This window comes from Balaenoptera acutorostrata, chromosome 17 (assembly GCF_949987535.1).
Source record: "Balaenoptera acutorostrata chromosome 17, mBalAcu1.1, whole genome shotgun sequence".
NCBI classification, from domain to species: domain Eukaryota; kingdom Metazoa; phylum Chordata; class Mammalia; order Artiodactyla; family Balaenopteridae; genus Balaenoptera; species Balaenoptera acutorostrata.
Window position 1 is genome coordinate 53,955,291 of NC_080080.1, and position 23,291 is coordinate 53,978,581.

The window sequence follows — 23,291 nt, forward strand, 5'->3', positions numbered from 1 at the left end:
CTTTCTCTGTCTGCCTAATCTAACGTAGCCTATTCTTGCCCTCACTACTCCCTACCCAGTTTTCTCTCTTAAAGAATTTACAATTTTCAGTAATTTACTTGTTGTTTACTTATTTATTATAAGTCCCCAATAAGCTATAATACCCATATAAAATAGGGTCATGTCCCAAGATTTCTTGAATATTTTCATAGAACAATGATTATTCAGCATTCAAAAATAATTGCTAAAGGAATTAATAAAGGAATTAACATAGTTAATCCCAGTCTGAAAGTGTGACCACAAATGCCTGGAGTGGGACATCTTCATATGTCCGATTCCTGATGGGTCCAGACTACTGTTGTCCTTCTCATTCCAGGTTGGTTTTGGACTATCCACTTTCTGGAGATTTCATTTTCAGAAGCTCTTTGGAACTTCCAGGACTCTGAGCTTAGGTCAGCACTGCACTGTCTACCCTAACAGGTTTCCATGAATTTAAATTCCAGAAAGGGAGCTTTGGAGTATTGCTCCTTATTCCTTAAAGAACTCTCCTGGGATTCTTATACTAAATTCCTACCTCTCTCTCTGGCTACTTTCAAATTCTTCATGAAAAATAAAAGATTTTAATTCTATTTCATTAGACTACACCTCCAAAAACAATGATAACAGCTGTCAATCATCCTAGTTTGCTTACCAGGTACCAGATACTTGAAACATAATTTAGCCCTCACTACAGTCCTGCAAGGTAGGAATTCTTTTCCTCATTTTTCAGATGAGGTAACAGAGACTTACAGAGGTCAAGAAACGTCCACAGTGTCATCTAAGGATTAAATGGTAGAGCAGGTATTTAGACCCTTGAGTCTAGATCTGACTGTTTTCCTACCACCCACATTGCCGTTGTGTTGACACACTCAACATAGGAGAGGGAAATACAGGTCCACTATGACTTGCTTCCAACCCTGAAATCCCAAACTTTCTGAAAACCAAGTTTTTCTGCAAAATTCTGACCTGATTTGACCTGAACTCATTTGTGAACAAAACTTGACCTGAACTGATATGAAGCTAATTATAGTCCTTATTTATTCCACTTATTATGACTGCTTATACATTTTGCTATAAAAATAGTAATGCGTTAAATTACAGGGTGCTCCACCAGGCACCACTAAGGGCATTACTTATATAATATTTGCATTGTAATGCTCTTATAAGATCTGAAACATTCTACAGTCTGAAGCACATGTGGTCCCAAGTGTTTCAGATGAGCAACTGGTAATCTGTTATATTTGTGAATGACTCTATAGTCCACAAAGCTTTTTCAAAGTTGAAGTAATTTTATATCATTTTCCTCTCATGCACAAAGAGGAATTTAGGGAATTTTCTAATGTGCCTTATCTTCTTGCTTTCTTTAAAGTAACTTCATTCTGTGATTCCAAGGTATTAGCTGTACTTGATCCCAAGAGAAGTTTGGGGTCATTTGTTCAAGCAAAAAGACATTTAATTTTAAAATTAAATAATGTGTTAAAGGGGAAAGGTGAGGGCCAAAAAAGTATACAGAGAATACTATCTGTATTTTTTGAAAGAGAAAATATATGCAGTTATTTTCATGTATATGCATCAACTAGAAGAGTATGAGCAAAATTGATAACTTTGGTTCTCTCTGGGATGATGGGAGGGAGATTTTTTTTTATTCTGTACCCTTTCATAATTTAGAACAATATGAACTTATTATCCATTCAAAAAATTAAAGTCATAAATATATATATCCATGAATGATTTTTCACAATGTGTGAGAGACTCAAGACACAAATGCTACCCAAGTCAGCTGAGTTACAAGTGCACAGCTTGGCATTAGTCATTAGTGTGGCACATAATAAATGGCTCATGTTCTTCTTGCTTTCACCTCTTTCCCATTTAGGCCAGATGTTTTTCCACACATTTTTGATCACTGAAGAGCACACACTGTCCTTTGTTTTTGGCTCATGCCAGGCTGCACTATCCCTCTGTCACTTAGGTCCCCGGACAGTATTCTTCTCTGGCAAATACTCTCAGCCTCTGGTCTAAGTGGTCATCTGAGCCTGAATTCAACTAATGGTCACAGAACAGGATAGAATAAGAGGATTCTGGATGAGAAGCTGGGCTAAGCTTGCAGGCAGGGGATAGGCAGAGAAGGCACATGGGTCCTGAGGCAGGCAGCAGTCCATCTGTGATGGCCAGCCCCAGACAAAGGCAAGGTCAGAGTCCAGGTGGGAGGTCCAGAGAGCGAAGCTTCTCTGGATGGCATCAGATAGAACTGAACCTGGGCATACAAGTGTAGGTTTGACATTCAAGCCAGGCACTAAAAACAGAGTTAAACTTCCAGAAAAGATAGGTTCACACATGTTTACTCCAGAATGGAACTATGACATCCCCTCTGGACTGGTTTTAAGCACTTTTCCTCCTGAGGACAAATCAGAGAGGAGCAAGAATCTGTAAGTGTTGCTTGTAACATGTAGTGAACGTGATTCTCTCCCCATTCACATACAGTGCTGTCCAGCCCAACTTTATACTCTAAGAAGTGATGGGTCACCAAAATCCCTACAAATTTTCACTGTCCATCGCCTGTTGGATTGAATGATCTGGGGGCAGCCCTGATGATTAAGGAGGCAGGCTTGTGACCTTAATGGAAGTGTGTGAGTAATTGTGAGTCACAAAATCAGTCCATAGCTCATTTTGACAACCATAAGTTGTGGTGCCCGACTGCCATGGTACCATTTGTCTTATGCTTTGTTCATATTATGATGAGGGGATTAAGTTGTGCTCAATTTAGCTTTCTCTAGACACTGCAATTCAAGTCTTCGGTGAGTAGCTGCATTTCAATCTTACTAAATTTAATAGATTTAAAATTTTTTTCAGGTGCATGCATTGATCATCAATCTTTGCATTGGCTCAAGCAGCCTTACCAGTAACAAAAATACTATATCGCTACCTTACCTCTAGGTTCTCTGAAGAGGTAGTGGAAAGAATTGGATTTTCAAGCTCACTTTGGAAAAGGCAAGTAGGAAGGAGACTGAAAGCAGATCGTAAATTAGTTGGTTTAGGCAGGACACCTGCCCCGTCAGTCTCAGCTACATCCAAATGGAAAAATGGGTGATCTAGGATTACCCTCATGCAATGCCAATGGCCAAGGCACTGAAAGGTCACATCTATTATGGTTGGCGTTTCTCTCCTCACTAGGCTGTTTTTTGAGTGGATATCAAACTCATGTCATACAGAAGGCATGTTCATCACGCCAGAGCATTGCTGCTAATATTTGATCTAATAAAAGTCACCCTATCTTTTCTTCAAGCTTTATGACGTTTAGCAGCTGCTAAATGATGATTTCCTTTCTTCCTCACCACTCCAACTTTATGTTTTAATGACTTGAATCCTTAAACAAAGTTTTATTTGCCACCTCTTATTTTAAACTTAGAATGATTCTTTTAAAAATGTAGTAACCAAAATAAATGACACAGTCAGCCTTATTCCCAGAAGTGATTTTATGTTAATAGTTGAGGCTCCTTTGAAAGGAGCCACTGGCCTTTACTAATAATATCATGCTCACCAGCAAACAACTTGGCACTATATGTGTAGTATCAGAAGTTGGGGGAGGACTAGAAACACAATCTTAACCAAAAAACAAAATTAAGATTGAAAAGTGTAGCAACAGCTGGTGCCAGCTGCAAGCAACCGCACAGTTGAATCATGTCCAACTCTGAGGGGGATCTCTGAGAACTCTTGGAGCCTGCAACAGGAGAAACAAAAGACCACATTGTAAGAACATCAAATGTAAACCCAGCTAGCTAGCACCCCCATAAATTACCAACAGGAGGAACTGATAACATTGCCAGGAATTCATCTTCCCCAGATCAAATCACTGCATAAAACAGTCCTATTTGTTCTAGGAAGTTTATGCTCATAAGCTTCATTCTAACTGGAGCTTCATTCTTAGCCACTAATGCCCTTAAGGAGTCCTTTGGACTCTGTGGGTCTTCATTTTAAAAGCATTACTGACATGAACCTGGGGAAGTGTTTTTCCTGGAGTTCTTTCTCACCAGACTGGTTCCGGCTGCCTCCTGGGTGATGACGGAAAACTAAGGCACTAATCTACATGTCATTGCCTCATTTTGTAATCCTCAGGCAGTTGCACAAAGGTTGTGTGGAACTTTACCAAGTAGTTAAAGGCACAGTCTGGGACAGTCTTAAAGGACTTAGGCTTGTTACTGAACTACCTAACTATTGCATATTAAGGAACTCCACCACAGACCAGATAAACGAGGTGTAAGGGAATGCAATCAACATCTTTTCACTCTCAACCCTGAAGTTTGGAAACCCAAGGCCTTTCAAGTCAACAGTTGAGAACTGTTGCCCAAGTGGCCTCTCCAAAGTTTTCTGATTCCGGAAAGGATCCCTAAGAAACTACAGGAAAAGACCCTGTGCACTCTCACTATGTGAGTCAGTGCTGAAGGAAGAGTTATATTTTACCAGAGGTCTTCAAGAGTTCTTAATATTCTTCACTTACTTGTAGCCAAGTCTATCTTTGAGATCAGCTTAGTATAAGTTATATATTTAAGTAGCTCTCATTTGCCTAGAGCAACTTTTTAAAAAATTTAAAGAAAAGCAGAGAAAAGTCAGAATAAGACATATGGCCTTTAGCAAATAAATTACACAAGTAATCTGTTTACAGGAGACAGGATCTGGAAGGACTTTCATTAAAATCTTGCTATTTAGCCTTTAGCTAAAAGAACAACAATTGTTTTTGAAATTTTGTTGTAGGGAATCTAATATAAATTTACTTTTTCTTCCTCCAGCCCTAGAAATATAAGGGAGGAGGATCTGTTATGTTCCATCCTGGCTCTGATCCTTCACCATAGGACTAGAAGAAATAAAGTAGATTTTTGTGGAAATGTAGAGATATATGTTCACGAGCTACATTGCAACCAGGGAGTTGAAATCATGTGTAGCTTGGTTTCTCTACAGAAATGTTAGAAGGGTAGACACTGAAAGAACATCAAGAAGGATGTGTGATGGCTATGTGGGCCTGGACAGCCTGGCTGTGGAGATGCAAAAACCCACAGCAGCCATCATTCAGGAAAGATAATGGCCCGTATAGCACCCTGACCCCTCCCATGAACAAAAAAGCCAAGCCCTGTCTATGTTGACATTAAGAAGTCTATTTTAAGGAAAATACAAAGACTGTTTGAGAGGTAATAACTAACCATATCACTGAACTCTTTTTTAATAATGAAGTACAAAATGATGAAAGAAACACTATTTTTAGTTTGATTTTATAATTCGTCACTGGAAAGGATGCTTGATACAGAGCTTGAAGACACTGTTCTAACACTTACATCTGACTTTGGGTAAGTAGCTTAACTTTCTCATCTGTGAAAGCCTCTTTCTTCATTTTGAAAGAGGGATACAAACATTTGTTCTACTCAGCTCACAATCTTCTTAAAAGTTATAAGTAAGATCATGTGAGTAAAATTACAGTGAGTAAAAGCCCCTTTCTATGGGCCCGTTCTAGAAGAAAGAGTTTCTTTCTTGAAAAGCATCTATAATCATTCAATTTATTTCTTACCTATTTCTTAGAAAAAAAAAAAACAAACCCTAAGGAGGATTATGTCCCATGGTTTAAAGGCTGATTAGCTAATATACTTCATCAGTCAAAGTCTTGGAAGTTCTGACACAGACCTGTGTCCTCAATTCTCAGGGTCATTTAACTGTCCCATCCAATTTAACCACAACCCACGCAGTTTTCCATTATTAGTAATACACTCAGTGAAAATATAATAGCTATCTTTTACTGTGCATCTGCTACGTGCCTTTATCTCTAATCCTCATAAAAAAGCAAAACCGGGCTTCCCTGGTGGCTCAGTGGTTGAGAATCTGCCTGCTAATGCAGGGGACACGAGTTCGAGCCCTGGTCTGGGAAGATCCCACATGCCAAGGAGCAACTGGGCCCGTGAGCCACAACTACTGAGCCTGCGCATCTGGAGCTTGTGCTCGGCAACAAGAGAGGCCGCGATAGTGAGAGGCCCGCGCACCGCGATGAAGAGTGGCCCCTGCTTGCCGCAACTAGAGAAAGCCCTTGCACAGAAACAAAGACCCAACACAGCCAAAAATAAATAAATAATTAAAAAAATAAAGGAATTCCTTTAAAAAAAAAAAAGCAAAACCTTCAAGGTGAGTACGATCATTAGCCCGCTTCACAATAAAGAAATAGAATGATTCAGAGAAATTAGGTTAGACAGATAGACAAATTTTAGTTAATGCTAACAACACCTGAAAATAGCTGTGACTCTAAAGTCTTTAGAGACCAAAGGAGCATTGTAGCTATGGCTTCATCCGCATTAGGTGTCCGTGTTCACTCTTTTATTTTTTTTTAACATCTTTATTGGAGTATAATTGCTTTACAATGGTGTGTTAGTTTCTGCTTTATAACAAAGTGATCACTCTTTTAAGATCAGTAAAGGGGTTCTCTGTAATGTACTTCTTCTGTGCACTCTGAGTCATTCTGCAAACTGGTATTTCAATTAGTGGTCTTGCCACTTTTCTTTGGTAGCCCTACTAGGACAGGAATCAGTTAAGAGAGAATTAAAGTGGCAACTTCTTGCATGCAGCCATGGATATTTCCACTACTAAAAGGCATTTGGTTATTATGCTTGTCTTCACTTAACCATGTAACCGACTTGAGCATTTGATTCAAAAACCCCTGCAGAAGACGTCACCACCCTGTTGTTAGCACATAGACCCAACAGATAAAAAAGCATCAAAAAAAAAAAAATGAAAAAAAGATTTCTCCTCTGGAAGCAGGTACTAGTAAAAGCATTAAAGGATTTTTAAAGTCTTATGAGGATAAAAACTAGTAAAACAGTAAATATTTTTACAAGTGGCTGCTAATATTTGGTATTCTTCCTAAAAGAGGAAGGCATGTGAGGAAAATGACATTCCTCTTAAAAGAGTGTTGGTAAAAGTGTCCAAATGTGTTTTAAAATGTCACCTTGGAATGTTCATTAAAACAGATTCTCAGGCCTCCTGTGAAGAGATTTTGATTCAGTGGTGTTACTTCAGTATTAATAATGTGTTTGTTAATATAATCTAATGCTTAATAGGAATGCATAATAGCATCCTAATCAGGACGTAGGATCTTCAGAGGTGACTACTTACCATATCTACAGCTAACTCAACACTGAAAGGTTAGTTATTTACTATAAAGGATATTCAAAATAATTTTGTGCTCATGAAATTAGTGGTATCAAGAGTAATAAGTGACTAGAGAAAATTTGCTAAATCCATAGTTCTTACATGAACAAGATATATGAGTGGACAAGTACAATACTTGAATGCCATTGATGTAGTATGTAAGTCTAGGCCCCATTGGGCCCCAGTGGACCCAGCTGCCTGAACCAACAACAAAGATCACCAGTCCTGATATCATCAAAGCGTGTTTGAAGTGAGTCCTTCATTCAAGGTGCTGGGTGGTGAGCCTCACTTGCAGCAAGCCCTCCTGAAACTGCAGACAAGTCACATGACTATTTTGTGCCAATTTGCTACTAATGAATGTACAATGGAGGGGGTTTGATCAGAGACTTGCTTTCATTGAAACATATCATTAGTAATTAGATTGTGAAGGCAGATTCCTATAGCCCCCAGATACGTCTAAAAAAGGCTACCAATACTTACCAACAGAGCTTGATATATGTTAGTAATCTAAATTGCATCAGGTCATCTCACAAAAGTAAGGGAGTGCATGAGACATGCATGTGCATTTTAGTTCACATATATGTGAATCTGAAGCAGGTGATCTACAGATTATACATTAAGAAACACGGTATTAAGAGAGGACATATTCAGTTTCAAATGTGTTTTAGAAATCTAGTCTTTGATAAAAGGGTTTGAGAGCTAACAGAATTATTTGGGGAAGTCGATAGAAAATGTTTTTAAATCTTCAGATAACTTTTAGGTAGATGGACCCCAACAAAGGTTGCATGAAACATCTTAAGATAAGGTGACTGATGTGACTGACCTTCACCTCCATTAATATTTACATTTGAGAACTTATCTCCTTTCATGTTTACATGTGGGATTTAGTTTAATCTGTGGCAAGCAGATGTCTTTTACTCAATTGTTTGAATTTCAGGCCACATGCAATCACTCGAACTATTTTATTTTATTTCATGTATTTATATTATGTATTTACCTGAGAGTTAAAATCAACCTTTTTTTTGAGGCTGAAGTTAATCATTTACATTTGTGCAGTATTTTAAGGTTCATTAAGGATTATGCATGTTATTTTCTTTTGAGATGAAAAATATTGCTTAATTATGTCATCTGTTATAGAGGAGCCCATCAATTCCCTAAACAGTTATAGGAGATAAGACAAATATTATTTTGTCTGTTTTAAAAATAAATATAAAGATGGTACAATTAATCTGCACAAGTTACCCATTCATCCAGTAGAAGAGACTCCTAACAATTAGCTTAAAAGTGCACAAGCCATAAGAACCTGCTGTATAAAAATAAATAAATAAAATAAAATTCAAAAAAATTTTTAAATAAATAATTTTTTTTTAAAAAGTGCACAGCCTATATTTTCAGTGTATTCAGTATATATCGTTCCAACCAGTAATTTCACTGCATATGACAATCAACTAGGTATATTTAAAATGTAATGTTTTTAAAAGCAAGAAATTGTAAGAAATTGAATACCTCTATGCTGTGGATTAAAATAGTTACCTATGTAGAGTTGACTAGGTTAATAAAAAATATTCATTAGTGAATTTTAAAACTGCCTTCAAAAATAAAAATAAAATGTTCCAAGGCAGGAAATATAAGGTTGAAAGTTTCTCTTTTATTACAGTAATAAAATCCATGAGTTATGGATCTGTGAAATTTCTATGTCAAAAGTTCAAACCACATTTCAAGAGTTAAGTTTTGATACTTACAAAGTGTCAAAAAAGTTGACACTTATAAAGACCAACATTCTCACTCTCCCAGCAATGACTGACAGACACAGACGGGTCACTTCATTCCTCCATTAATAGAACTGAGAGAGGAAAGGCTCTTTTTCCTTAGTTCCAAATACGATCATGAGTTCATCTCCAGCAAAACTCATTCACACACCCCTGAGTTCAGACCAGTACGTTTGGGTGGGTGCAGTCCCTGATGAGTGTTTTTTCTTCTAAGTCTTTATAGAAATACAATAATTGAAGTTTAAAATGACCACTTAATTGTTCTCTCTAAAGTATTTATTGAACACCACTGTTTTCCATGCAGTGATTTAAAAAAATAAAATGGTCCATCATTATCCAGGTGTCATTATAGAGATGGTTATAGATACTAAGCAAGTAAGCAAATGAATTTCAGGATGCAAAAAAATTAATAATTTCAGGATGTAACAAATGCTATGAAAGAAAGAAGACAGACTGAATTAATAGAGTGACTGAGAAGCAGGGGGTATATTAAATTTAGACGTCAGGAAACTTGTCTCTGAGGAGGTGAAATTTGAGCCTGTGTAAAGATCTGGATACAGAGGCATCCAGACAGAGGGGACAGCAAGTGCAAAAGTCCTAAAATGGGAACAAGCTTGGTATGGATGGAGAGAAAGACATCCACTGGGAAGAATAAAGTTGGTAAGACATCTTGTTACAAGTGGAGAGAAAGACCAGTTTGGAAGAAATAATAGCTGTGAAATCCAGATAAACCATCCTGCCATTTAAACTGATTCAGTAGAATTTCCAATTGTCTTACTGCAGAAATGTACAAGATAATATAACCATTTTCCATGACCCACTTCTCCACTAGAAATAAGCTTTCTCTTGTCACCCTAAACAGTATCAATTCTGGAGAAGCAGGGAAATTAGGGAGCAAAGTGAGAGTTATGCCAAATTTAATAAACATGACACTTGATTTTCACTATGTATATTTCCTTATTTTAGGGAAAATATGGGTCCCAGGGAAGCCACCTATCCTTACGTAATGCTAAGGATTATAGAACTGTATTGCCTTTTGGAATTTCTTTTCAGTGGCATTTAGCAGATCTCTACCATAGTTAGACACAGCACTCTTTCACATTCCTAATTCCTTCCATACCAAAGAATTATTTTTTAATTATAAATTTAAATTTGAAACTCATCATAATTTACTTGCCTTCATAAGAGTTCATGCTTTCAGTTTTAAAAGATTGAAGTAGGAATCAGAGGAAAATGTTCATTTAAGAGATTAGGAGAAAAAAATTCAAATAAGGAATGCTAAATATAATTTAAAATTAGCTAAACATGGTTTTCAAATTTTGTAAAATATTGAGAAAATGTCTCTGCTTTTTTGAAAATATTTCAGGGCACTAAAAAATCTTCAACAAAGTTAGTTGATGCTACTCAATAAATAAATGTAATAAGCTATTAAGTAACTTTATGTATTTGTGTATTTATGTATGTATGTATGTATTTATTTTATTGGCCACAGGCCCATGTGGGATCTTAGTTCCCCAACCAGGGATTGAACCCTCAGCCCCTGCATTGGGAGCGCAGAGTCCCAACCACTGGACTGCCAGGGAAGTCCTATTAAGTAACTTTAAAGCAAATGTTTTATAGACAGCCTGTTAAAATGGTGGTGTAATAAAATAAAGAAGAGGATGCACTTATGGGTTTTAGAGGTAACCAGAAATGGATTCAAATCCTGGCTCTTCTCCTTGAATTTTCTGAGCCTCAATTATTCCTCTTTAAAAGTGGGGTGAGACTAACCTAATCCTTAGGTCTACTGTGAAACTGAATTAAGTCATTATTTTAAAGGATCCGACAGATGGTAATTATTCAATGAACAATAGTCTTTTCTAACCTACTCCAGTACCCCTAGATGAGTGCACGGTGAAATAGCTCTCCTTAATAATAATAGTAAATCTTTTATAACTTTTCATAATTCTTTTTGCTTGTGTGTTTGTTGCAAGAATTTTATTTATTGTGAAAGAAGGTCAAAAGATAAAATTATGGCATATGGTTTAAGGGTAAGATAATATCAACATTTTATCTTTAAATATTTTTTTCAGTAAATATTTGGCCTCTAAAATTCCATTTCATAAGGTAAAGGAAGAAATCTTTCTTTCCCTTCTACCCTCAGCCCATTAATACATTTTCATCAAATTTGCAAATTAAACCAATGTAATTATTAAATTAAACATTCTGCACATCATTCTTTCAACATTTAAAAATCTCTATTTAAAGTACTACAATTGTTTTTTTTCCATATTATTGACATATAATTGACATATAACTTGATACTTCTAAGAGTTACCAATTAACCAATTCTTAATCAAAATTATTTATCCAGTTTTACATTACTTTTTAAAAAACTATAGGTTTTTCCATCAGCCTACTTGCTCCTGATTCAATTGGAAGTTGTCCTTTTTTCCAAATAGGTTGATTAATATAGTAGTTTGATTTAAAGTTACTTTTAACAAAGTAGCAATTAGGAAGAGCAACTTATCTGGCAAAGAGTAGCCTGTTTCTATCATTCCATGAGCTTCTGGCCAACCTGAGACTCTGGGTCTAGAATGAAATAGCCCAAGGGTCAAGTCTGACTACTGGTCATCATGAGCCAGACCAGACCAGATCAACCAATCCAATCCTCCAGAAAACAGAATCAAGTGGAGGTCAATGGGCATTTGTTGACAGTGGAAGTTTAAGAAAGAGTACAAGCTTTGGAGTTAGACAGATCTAAGTTTAAACCCTAGGCTTGTAAGATATAAGCAGCCACTTACAAGCTTTGCATAACCCTGAGGAATTGTCTTCAATTTCCTCTTATGTGGAATACACATTTTAATGCCTAATTTGGTTATTGTGAGAATTAAATGAATTACTGCATATAAACTGTTTAGCCTAGCATTTGAGTAATACTGGACCTTTAATAAATGGCATGTTTAAAAAAAGTTCCCTTTCAAGTAATAGTTTCTTCTGCCTACTAAAGTGTGGAATGGAAGCTTAGGCCTCTTCTAACTTTGTTCATGAGCCGTACATAGTCCATCTGCATCTGAGCTAGTTGGCTATCATTAGCCAAAAGGGACAAATAATGTGCCTCTGGTCAGCCTTGCTAAAAATTGTGCCAGATTCACTTATTTCAGAAAGCCTAGGTAGCTCAGACAATTCCAGAGTGTGAAAGGAAGTATGACTACCAAGGCATGGAAATCAGTCATTACTATGGAAGCTTATGTTTTCCAATTGTGTTTCCTCTGCGCACATTTAGAGCCTTGGAAATATGGACCTAGCCAGTCTGACACATACTAATTGGTTTTCTTTGCCTCCTTGAAAAGTCCTGTAGATCTTCTCATCACTCAACAAGTGGCAAGTTTCACCATGGTCCAAGTTTAAATTGGACTTAAGAGAATTGTGGGCATAGAAAGAGAATTAGGGATCATCCATCTCATAGCTCAGTGTGGCATTCAGCAGAGGTGTAGTAAAGAAAACAACTGCACTTGGAGGCTGAAGTCTTGGCTTCTTGGCTTCTTGCTAGGTGTGGTGAAGACCCTCAACATCTCTCAGCTACAAGATGATAATTCTCACTGTATAGGATTTATGTGTGTAGTGGTGATGGTAAAATAAAATAATACGAAAGTGCTCTATAAATTGTATAGAACTATACAGAAGACCTCTATTTGATGTGTAAAATAAATATTGGACCATATTTAATTTCAATATTAATAAAATCTTCTCCATTTATGAATCCAAACTCCTTTAAAAATGAAGGGGGCTTCCCTGGTGGCGCAGTGGTTGAGAGTCTGCCTGCCGATGCAGGGGACACGGGTTCCAGCCCTGGTCTGGGAAGATCCCACATGCCGCGGAGCAAGTAGGCCCATGAGCCACAACTACTGAGCCTGCGCGTCTGGAGCCTGTGCTCCGCAACAAGAGAGGCCACGATAGTGAGAGGCCCGTGCACCGTGATGAAGAGTGGCCCCGGCTTGCCGCAACTGGAGAAAGCTCTCGCACAGAAACGAAGACCCAACACAGCCAAAAATAAATAAATAAATAAATAAAAATGAATATCTGCTTAAAAAAAATTGTCTTTAAAAAAAAAAAATGAAGGACTTTATTCTCATCATGTGTGTCTTTGAAATGTACAATTATGAATAATATATATTACAAATAATTAGTGATTCTGTTACCTGATTTTAAATTAACATCATGATACTTGTTCTGATCAGCCTGTAAACACGCAAATTATTCTTCTTACTAAATTACTGTTGCTAGTATTGCTTAAGTGTCCAGCAAGGGTAAAAATTGGAAATCTCAAGTGCACAGTCATTTTCAGTTAGAAATTCAAAGAATCATATATGATAATACTCAGCCATATCTTCTACTAACATGAGAGAAACAGCGCTTGGTTTTATAAAAGCTAAGATTTCTGTATTTCTCTTTTACAATATAAGAAAATCAAACAATTGGAACTGACCTTACCCTTGTGGGCTTCTTTTAGAATACTTATTTTTTTTACATGTATATACTTCCTGATAGGTAGAGGTGATGAAATAGTAACATATTAAGGGTAGAGATGGTTCTATAAAAACCTACAAATTGTGGTTTCAGTTGTCTATTGCACATTCAGTTGCAGTCAGTTATTTCAGGTATTTGTTTTCAGAAAAAGAAAACTAAGTAGAAGATCATGGCAAGTCCTGACTGGGGATATGACGGTGAAAATGGTAAGCGTTCTTCTGTTCATGTAGATCAAATAACGGCTTCCTCTCTTTTCCAATAAAAGAGATATTGAGCACTTAAAATACCTATGTAGTCATAGATTAATGATTTGGTTTGCCTGACGTTGAATTATAATAGCTTTGCATGTATTCTTAGCAGTTGTCCTTTGGGTCATTGTTGTCTACAAAATGCATTCTGTCTCTCTTCCTCTCTCTCCCTCTGTCTCTCTTTCCATATATGTATATTAGAAATCTATTGCTATAACAGTAAAATATGTATAGTCTGATCCCACAGACTATGAGCATATTACTTGTATTGACAAATACACTATTTTATTGTATAGCATAGAAAAGGGGATTCTCAAACATTGAATTTCCATTAAGTTAAACAGAATATCATTTAAGATCCTCAGTAAATCCTAATCTAATAAACAAAGTTATATTCCTAAAACTTGGATTTGAGCATTTGATCAAGTTTTGATTGTAAGCATATGTTTGTCCTGGTAGGTCCTGAACAGTGGGGCAAGCTGTACCCCATCGCAAATGGAAATAGACAATCTCCCATCGACATCAAAACCAGTGAAACCAAACATGATGCCTCTCTCAAACCTATCAGTGTCTCCTACAGTCCAGACACAGCCAAAGAAATCATCAACGTGGGACATTCCTTCCATGTAAACTTTGAGGACAATGATAATCGATCAGGTGAGCCAAAAGACCCTTCTAATTTTTCTTTGGCTTTACTGGGGAAATTAAAACAATGGGGCTTTAAGAAACACAAACGACCATCTGCAGTCTTTTGTGTACATGTGTAACATTGCTGGAATCTGGTGAAGTATCTTGAATTTCTAGAAAATTTACAAGTGGTAAAGATGATTTTGGGGACCCCCAGATCTGTCTTTTTTCAGTCCTTCTCCTTTACAGGGACACTATTCCATTTCTTCTTGTTTCCAATGTCTTTTTGCTCACTTCACAACCTCTGAATAAACAGTAGCTTTTCAAAAAGGTCTATGAACTATCATGAATATAAAAACTGAAAAGGCAAATATTTTCTAATCGAGATGAGGGTGGAGGATCCTAGCAGGGAAGAAAAACAGAGGTGAAGAATATATTTATTTTGTGTGACCAGAAAAATGGCTCCGTAACTGTGAAGTGCCAGTAAGAAAATGATCTTGTGGGCATCTTGCATGGAACAATTCTGTGCATAAGTATACTTGTCTATATTCCCCTCTCCTTGCTAGGCCATGGTGACTGAATTATCTTCATATCCCAGAATCTAGCACATAGTAAAATTTTCAAAACTGTTTACTGAATAATTTATTAAATGACAATTCCATAAAACAACTCTACTGACAAAAGGCAAAATTTATTTTAGCACTTTCCTACAAGGTTCTGAGCCTAAATTTTAGACACCTTGCTGCTATGTCCACTGTTAGGATTAGGTCTGGTATTATGTGTGTTTTATTAATCATATGATTGGATAGACTCTCTAAAGAAACATGGTCATTCAATGTTAGAATTTTAAAAGTGACCGTACTGTTCTACTGGAACATTCTTTTGGTCCCTGGCTAGGGATTCTCAACAAAGCTGTCAAGATACCCTCTTGTGTCCTGATCAGTTACAAGGTATGTGTTGAATAATTTGTTACTAAAAATAAATTACTAAAGATCTTGATGCATACTGCCCACTACTGTCTTTGTTAAAAGAATGAATGAATGAACTTGCAAATTAAAGCAGATTTAAGGAAAGCCCTGTAATCATATAATTCACTCATTTTCCAATATGCTTTCTTGAAGGCAGAAAAAGGTAAAATTACAGCTCATGTGCTGAGAATTATATATAACTCATGCACTATCTTAGGGTGCGCCATACATATGAAGACCGTCATTGTGGATGTGGGGAAAAAAACCAACAAGATGGAAATTTTGGCGCTACTGTTTGTTTTCATTTCTACTGAATCCAATTTAATGTTAGTTTATATTAAATGCAAAGATAAGCTGGAGCTTATGATTGTAACACTAACAGTAGTTTCCTTTTTCTTCTAGTGCTGAAAGGCGGTCCTCTCCCTGAAAGCTATAGGCTCCATCAGTTCCATTTTCACTGGGGTGTCAAAGATGACTATGGCTCTGAGCACTTAGTGGATGGAGTCAAATATTCTGCAGAGGTAAGGTAGCTTAGTGAGTGAGCGAGAACTACACTGAGAGTCCTCCCAGAAGCAGCTCCCTTATAACATAAGACACCATTATAATGGCTCCAAATGAATGAGCATTCTGGTCCCTGAAAGGCACTCCCAGGCTCCATTAAAATCAAATACAGACACACTATGTTTGGCAGTAGAGGGAAATTTTTCATGTGAAAGAGGCAGGTGAACTTGGAGTCAAATTCATGAGCCCCAGAATACTCTCATTTCAGAATGCCTTGAAAACTTATCTTGATGTCAGTCTAGCCTCAAGGGGAAATGTTGCTCTCCTTTTAAAGCTCTGACCCCCAAATGGAACACACCATCATTCTCTTCTTATTTAAATGTTCATGTTTGGACACACCAGTAGCATAGGTGTAGCTAGGCTGGAACACTTTGGTAAGACTCTACTAAGAGTGCAAGTTTAATCACAGGAGTCATCACAGAGTAGCATACTCTAGATGAGGGTTTGAGGTTCCCTGGCTGCAGGCCACTACCCTCTGGCCTCTTGATTCATCCCCACATGGAAGTTTGTGATCTAATTCAAGACATTCTGTCTGATATCCATGGAAAAATAAAGAACATTTGCAGCAAACTGTCAACAGAGGGTATGGAAGACTGAAAACAAAGAACTTTTGTTCTTCATATGTATGAATATACAATACATTTGTACCAATATAGACTGGTTGGCATTTTTATTTTACTTTTATAAAATGAGTTCATAATATATATAGTTTTCCAACATGCTTTTTTTTTCACTTACCGATTTATCATGATCATTTTTTCAAGTCAGTAGGTTTAATTGCACCTCTTCTTTTACTGTCTGTACAATATTTCAGTGTATGCATATGTTAGAATTTATTAGCTGAGCCCTACATATGGACAATTACAATGCCTTTTCCTTTTTGTTCTGTTGGGTTTTTTGCTTTTACCAAAGGAAAAAAAAATGCTGCAATAAATACATCTGTACATATATCTTACACCCTAGTGAAAGCAATTATGTAGGGCAGATTTTCATAAGAGAGATTGTTAGGTACAGGGTATATGCATTTTTCATTTTAATAGAGGATTTGGGAGTAGTATACAAATATAACTTACTTTATGTTACATTGTAAAGCCAGGCTAAAAACTTTCAATGTTGCAGAAATCCATTAAATGTTTTTTTTTTTCCTATTTCTCCTTCATAAAATTGAAGGTGGACTAAAATCAAATGTGCTGAAAGCCTAAATTAGTATTAATAGCATCTTTGGAGGAGGGTATTTGGTTGTATTTAAGAAATATAAACTGGTTATTCTCTCATCTAATTTGAGAAAAATAAAATTAATCCAGGGTAGAGATGACAGGCACTTAGCCACAAAGTTCAACATATGACAGATGGTTGGAGGGAGGATGGAAGGGAGAGCAGGAGAAAGGGAGAGGTGGGGAGGAAGAGAGAAGAGACAGAGAAGAGGGGAAGGGAGGGGACAGCAGGGGAAGAGAGGGCAAGGGAGGGGAGGGAAGGGAAGGGAAGGGAAGGGAAGGGAAGGGAAGTGAAGGGAAGGGAAGGGAAAGGAAGAGAAGGGAAGGGAAGGGATACATGGCATGGAGAGAATTGGTTTGATTTAGAGTGATACAAGTGACCAGATGATCACTTTACATTGGGTGGTCAGAAAAGGATTCTTTCAGAACTGGCATTTGAGTTCAGCCTTAATTCAAGTCAAAATCCTGCTGTTGAAAGATTATGGGGAAGGACACCCCAGAGAAAATCAGCAGCTAATGCAAAGACTCAAAGTTGTGAACCAAGTGAAGGTGTATAATCTATGAGATGTGCTGAAAGATGGATGTTGATAAGTGGAGAAAAGTAAGAAATTAATGACAACTGTTGTATTTTTTGGTTGAGCGATTAGATGGAAGGTGGTGCCTTTTCCTAAGAAGGGAAAATGAAACAGGTCTGGCAAGGAGGAAATCAAGAGTTCTAGTTTGGCCATATTAAATTTGAGATTCATATTAAACATCCATGTGGAGATATCAAGAAAATATCAAGAAGACATACACACATACTTGGATATACAAGTCTAGAGTTCCATAGAGAGGTTAGGCTAGAGATGTTGGCTTGAGAGGTGTCTGGATGTGCTCAAGAGAATCTGTCCTTGGCCAAGACTCCAGATACTTCAGGAACCCCTTCTCATAAAGTTACTAAGTACCTCAAGTGAGAGCAAATTAAGTTTTTGTCCCCAAACTAGTTAGCCAGAATTCCTGATCTTCTTATACCAAAGAGGTGTTTTTTTTTTTTTTTAAAAAAGGAGTAATATTGAATAGTTATGACATTGTTAGAAAAGAAATTTTACTTACTGGTTCCAGTATTTGCAACTTGCCCACTCTGTTCAACACACAGATAACCATTCTTAAGAGTGAGAACATAGCCCTTTCCATGCCCTGGATGAAGGGTCACATAAGTTTTATCTATCAAAGCCAAGATATATCTTTATATATTAACACATGAACGTCTAATTTACTTTTTACCTTCACAACGGTATAAATAACTACTCAACCACATTGTCATTTTTAGCTTCATATAGTTCACTGGAATTCTGCGAAGTACTCCAGCTTTGCTGAAGCTGCCTCACAGGCTGATGGTTTGGCACTTATTGGTGTTTTGGTGAAGGTGAGTTATAGAGAGTTACAGAGCTCTGTTAAAACTATTTCTTACCAATCAGACCTCAAAATAGGATGAAATAAGGCAAAAGAATATTTGAGTCTTTCTTTCTTTTTGGAAAGTTCCCCTTCTACTAATGACTGACCACAGGTGAACAAACAGTTCCCTAGCGTCTTGTTAGTTTGTTTTCTCTTGGCTTTTCCCACTTGAAGAGAGAAATAAATTTCAGGTAGAGATGAAATGGAAAGGTGTTGAAGGTGAGGCTAATTTTTTTTTTTCAGCTCTTCCAAAGTCCCTTTCTTCTAAACTTCCTACCTCATAGAGTCAGGAGTTTATCAATTTAATATTTCATAAGAAAAATATATTAAGAGGATTTTTGTCCCATAAAGAAAGTTCAATTGATATTTAAAATGGAAGATTTGTTCACATCTTCTGTAGGAGAGTCCCTGAAAAGTTCTATAGGGAAGTTATTATTAGAGTGGGTATATTTGGGTGACTAACTTTTGGAATTATAGTGATTCTAGTTAACCTTTATTGAGCACTTACAACATGCCATTCATTGTACTAATTATAATTAATAGAACAAAAGGTAAGAGGTTTGTTTTTGTATTACCGTTTTGCTAAATTCCTATATTTTGACTTGCATATTTTTTCTTCAGTTACTGTTTTTAATTGAAAAAAATTAACTAAATAGGATTTGACTTGATAACAATTTTTATCTCACACTTTATTTTTTTTTAATCTCCAGGTGGGTCAGGCCAATCCAAACCTGCAGAAAGTACTTGATGCCCTAAAAGCAGTTAAAACTAAGGTAAATAGACTAATTAAGTTAGTTTAAATCAGAGAACAAGAAACCGCAGAACTACAGAAGTCATTTAACTGCATATTTGATGTGAGGAGTAGGAAGGCCGAAGCAAAAACTACCAATCTGAAAATCAAGGTACTACTTAGATGTTCCTTGCTTCTGAGAAGGTCTCTGACTCAGATATTTGTTTTATTTTAGCTTTGTTTTTCATAGTTATTGGTCATCTATTTCGGCAGGATGAAGCCTGTAGAAGAATGGGTTTCATAGCTGTTCAAATTTGTTTAAAAACTATAACCAACTAAAATGTGAATTTTTTTACATCATGGAGAAAGATATCTTTATTTTTTATCAATACAAAAATACAGAAGTTAAGGGTATTGTTTTAAAATCCCTTTAATATGCAGTGTCTGATAACCATGATTCCTCCTGTCAGCTTTAAAAAAAAAAAAAAAAAGATGGATTTTCTGATATATTTAACCTTAGCTTTACTGTTTTAATAGTAAATAGTTAAATCATATGTCAGAGATATGTCATTTTCTTTCATGGTATTTTTATATAAAATAAATCTAGTTCATGTTTAGTCTAAAAAATTAATCTTCAAATGGATATATTATAAAGTGGAAAGTCTGAAGATAAATAAGCACTCAACTCAAGAAAATAAAAAATAATATATGAAAAGAAAATAGAAGGAAATAATTAATGAAGATGAAGCAAAACATTAATAAAATAAGAAAGAAAATGAATAAATACAAGGTAAAATTTTATTAATAAAATGAAAAGTTGATTCTTTGGAAAAAAACAACAAAAAACACACTTTTGGCAAGTTTGATGATGGAAAAAAAGGTACACATACAAAAAATTTATTAGAAATAAGGGATTGGGTCATAATTAAAGATGTGGTAAAAAGTTTTAAAAGAGAAAAATTTGTACACTTGACCCTTGAACAACATGGGTTTGAACTGCACAGGTCCACTTATTCATGGATTTTTCTTTTTGATAAATACATGCTATAGCACTACAAAATTGCCACTTAATTGAATCTGCTGATGCACAACTGTGGTTATGAGGGATGACCATAAAGTTATACATGGATTTTTGACTGTGCAGGGGGTCAGCACTCCTAACCCCCACATTGTTCAAGGGTCAGCTGTATAACACTATACCAGTAAATTTGAAAATTTAGATTAAAAGGATGAATTTCTAGGAAAATGCAGAGAAACTGACTCAAAATGTGTTGAAAGCCTAAACAGATCAAGAATCTAAAAAGAAATTGAAAAAATAGTAAAAAATGTATCTAATGAAAGAAAACTCTAGGCCCAGACCACTTTATGGGGAAGTGTTCCACAACTTTTAAGAAACAATCATGCCACTGTTAACTAAACTGCTCAGATGAGGGGACAGAAAACTTTATTTTGATTTTATTAAATGAAACCTAATACCCAAACTGGGTAAGAACACCACAAAAAAGGAAATCATAGGCTAATCTTTCTTAGGAATATAGCTAAAAGAAATAATGAAATCGATTACAGCAAATCATATTCAACAGTATATTAAAAGAGTAATGCTTCCAAACTAGTAGATTTTATCCCCGGAATGCAAGGATGGTTTGATATTAGACTATCTTCCAATATATGTCAGTACAGTAACGAATTAAATATGAAAAACCATATTACAAACTTGTTAGATGCTTGAAAATCATTTGATAAAAATTCAATGCCAATTCCTGAAAATAAAAAAAAGAAAGAAATGTCTCTGAAAACTTATTGAACTTAAGAAAGAATATCACATACCAACTTGGATCAAACATCAAACTTAGTAGTGAAATATTTGAAGCCTTTCAATTTCAATCAAGAATAAGACCAGGGTGTCAACTGTGACCACCACAACTGACCATTACAATGAATGTCCTAATCAATGTAATAAAGAAAGAAAAGAAATAAGAGTACATATTTGGATAAATATTAGGAAAAAAAAGACAAATCTATCCTCAAGTGCAGAGGATATGATCATTGACATCCACCTGGAAAATACAAATCAAACAGGTAAAAAACAGAATTAATACACAAGTTTAATAAAGTTGACTACATAAAATATTAGCATACAAATATCAATTCATTTTCTATACACCAATATAACCAATCAGAAAAGAAAATAGGACTAAATAGAATAAAGATAAAACATACCAATATACATGTCAATAAATATCTTTACCACTGGAACAGTATCTGGTATCATTCCTAGAGAAGCAATAAATGTTTTATATTGGAAATTAAAAATCTTTTTAAAGAATACAGATTATAAAAAGTTTTTGAAACTTTGCTTATCTTCAACCAAATGAAGAAGGAGGCAGATTGCTCAGTCAAAATTCCAGTGTAGCATATTCTCAGTCTTCTATTACTTTTGTTGTTTATATCCACAAACATACCAGTCATGAAATACTATATAGTAGAAAAATTGATTAAATTCTTAGCTAAGATCTATCTATCTACTAAATAATATAACATATATGTCATATATGTAATGATGCAAATAGTTTATATCATGATATAATAATATATTACTTTTCTTTTTGTTTCAGGGCAAAAAAGCCCCATTCACAAATTTTGACCCCTCTGTTCTCCTTCCTTCATCCCGGGATTACTGGACCTACCTTGGCTCTCTGACTCATCCTCCTCTTTATGAGAGTATAATCTGGATCATCTTTAAGGAAAACATCAGTATCAGCTCAGAGCAGGTAGAGTATCAAAGGTGAATGAGTGAGCATTAGAAGTGCAAAGCAGGAATACCATTTCAATTCCTAGTATTATTGGGGGAAATTATTATTTCAATTAGATTTTGAAGAGTTCATTTTCCCTTCCAACTGAAAAAGATTTATTTGTGACATAAGGTCTATTGAATAATCAAAAATAAAAGTGTATTTATAAACACTTCTTTTACTTTATGTAGAAAAAATATATGAGATTCAGAACTCTTGCTATTCTTTTCGCCTTAATAAGGAAAAATCCAACTTTGTTAAATATCTTCCTAAGAGTTTCAAAAACAAGAAAAAACTGGCACTAGAAGTACTATTAAGACTTTGGGGAATTGTGACTCTCAAGTGGCATATTTTGATAGCTGACATGGGTTTTTATTCTTTTTTGAAACTTAAGCTCTTAAATGTTCAACAAAATATCCCATTAATTATTGTTTATAATTATGCAAATAGTAACCACCAATGATTGAACAACTACTTTTATTAGGTTACTTATGTACGTTTTGTCAGTCAATTCTCATAACAAACCTTTAGGGCAGGCGGTGTGACCTATTGGTAACTAACACTTCTTGAGCATATGCCATAGGCCAAACATCATTCTAAGAACTTTACATGTATTGACCCATTTAGTCTTCACAACAATGCAATGAAATAGTACTATATGGAAACTGAGGCACCAAGCAGATAAGTCTCTTACCCAAGAGTGAGAAAGCTAGTATTCTAATCCAGTCAATCATTGATAATTTAAGCCAAATGCCTAGTGCAAAGAAATGTGAAGGAATTTTTGGCTTCCTCCCTTCCCATCTGTGAAACCATTGCAACCTTCAACCTGATTTTCTAAATATCAGTGCATCAATTATACTAGAAGAAAAGTGTTCTGTGTAACTTTAATAGCTTTTGACTCTTTAAATATTCTATCCTCCTTCCAAGCTGGCACAGTTCCGCAGTCTTCTATCAAATGTGGAAGGTGATAAAGAAGTCCCCATTAAGCACAACAACCGACCACCCCAGCCTCTGAAGGGCAGAACAGTGAAAGCTTCATTCTGATGGGCCCAGGAAGAAACTTATCCTCCCTCAAGGAACACAACTCTGCTTCTGATGTAATCCAATAAAGCAAGTTTTAAGAAACAAGTTTATTTTAATACTAGCAAGACAGCCTACTTTCAAATTTAATCTGCAGAACTAAAAAGCTTTAATTTTTATTCTTAATGCTTAACTCAAATAGTAATCTGTAAGTTTACAAAA

The 23,291-nt window shown here is 35.8% G+C and overlaps 1 protein-coding gene across 1 annotated transcript; it reads left to right on the forward strand.

The window, feature by feature from the left end:
• Positions 1-2,698: 2,698 nt before the first annotated feature.
• CA1 (carbonic anhydrase 1) lies at positions 2,699-23,291 on the forward strand. Its single transcript, XM_007180135.3, has 8 exons — positions 2,699-2,813; positions 13,621-13,681; positions 14,183-14,380; positions 15,721-15,839; positions 18,403-18,498; positions 19,238-19,300; positions 21,873-22,028; positions 22,977-23,291. The coding sequence occupies exons 2-8, from the start codon at positions 13,645-13,647 to the stop codon at positions 23,091-23,093; spliced, it is 786 nt and encodes a 261-aa protein (XP_007180197.1). The 5' UTR covers positions 2,699-2,813; positions 13,621-13,644; the 3' UTR covers positions 23,094-23,291.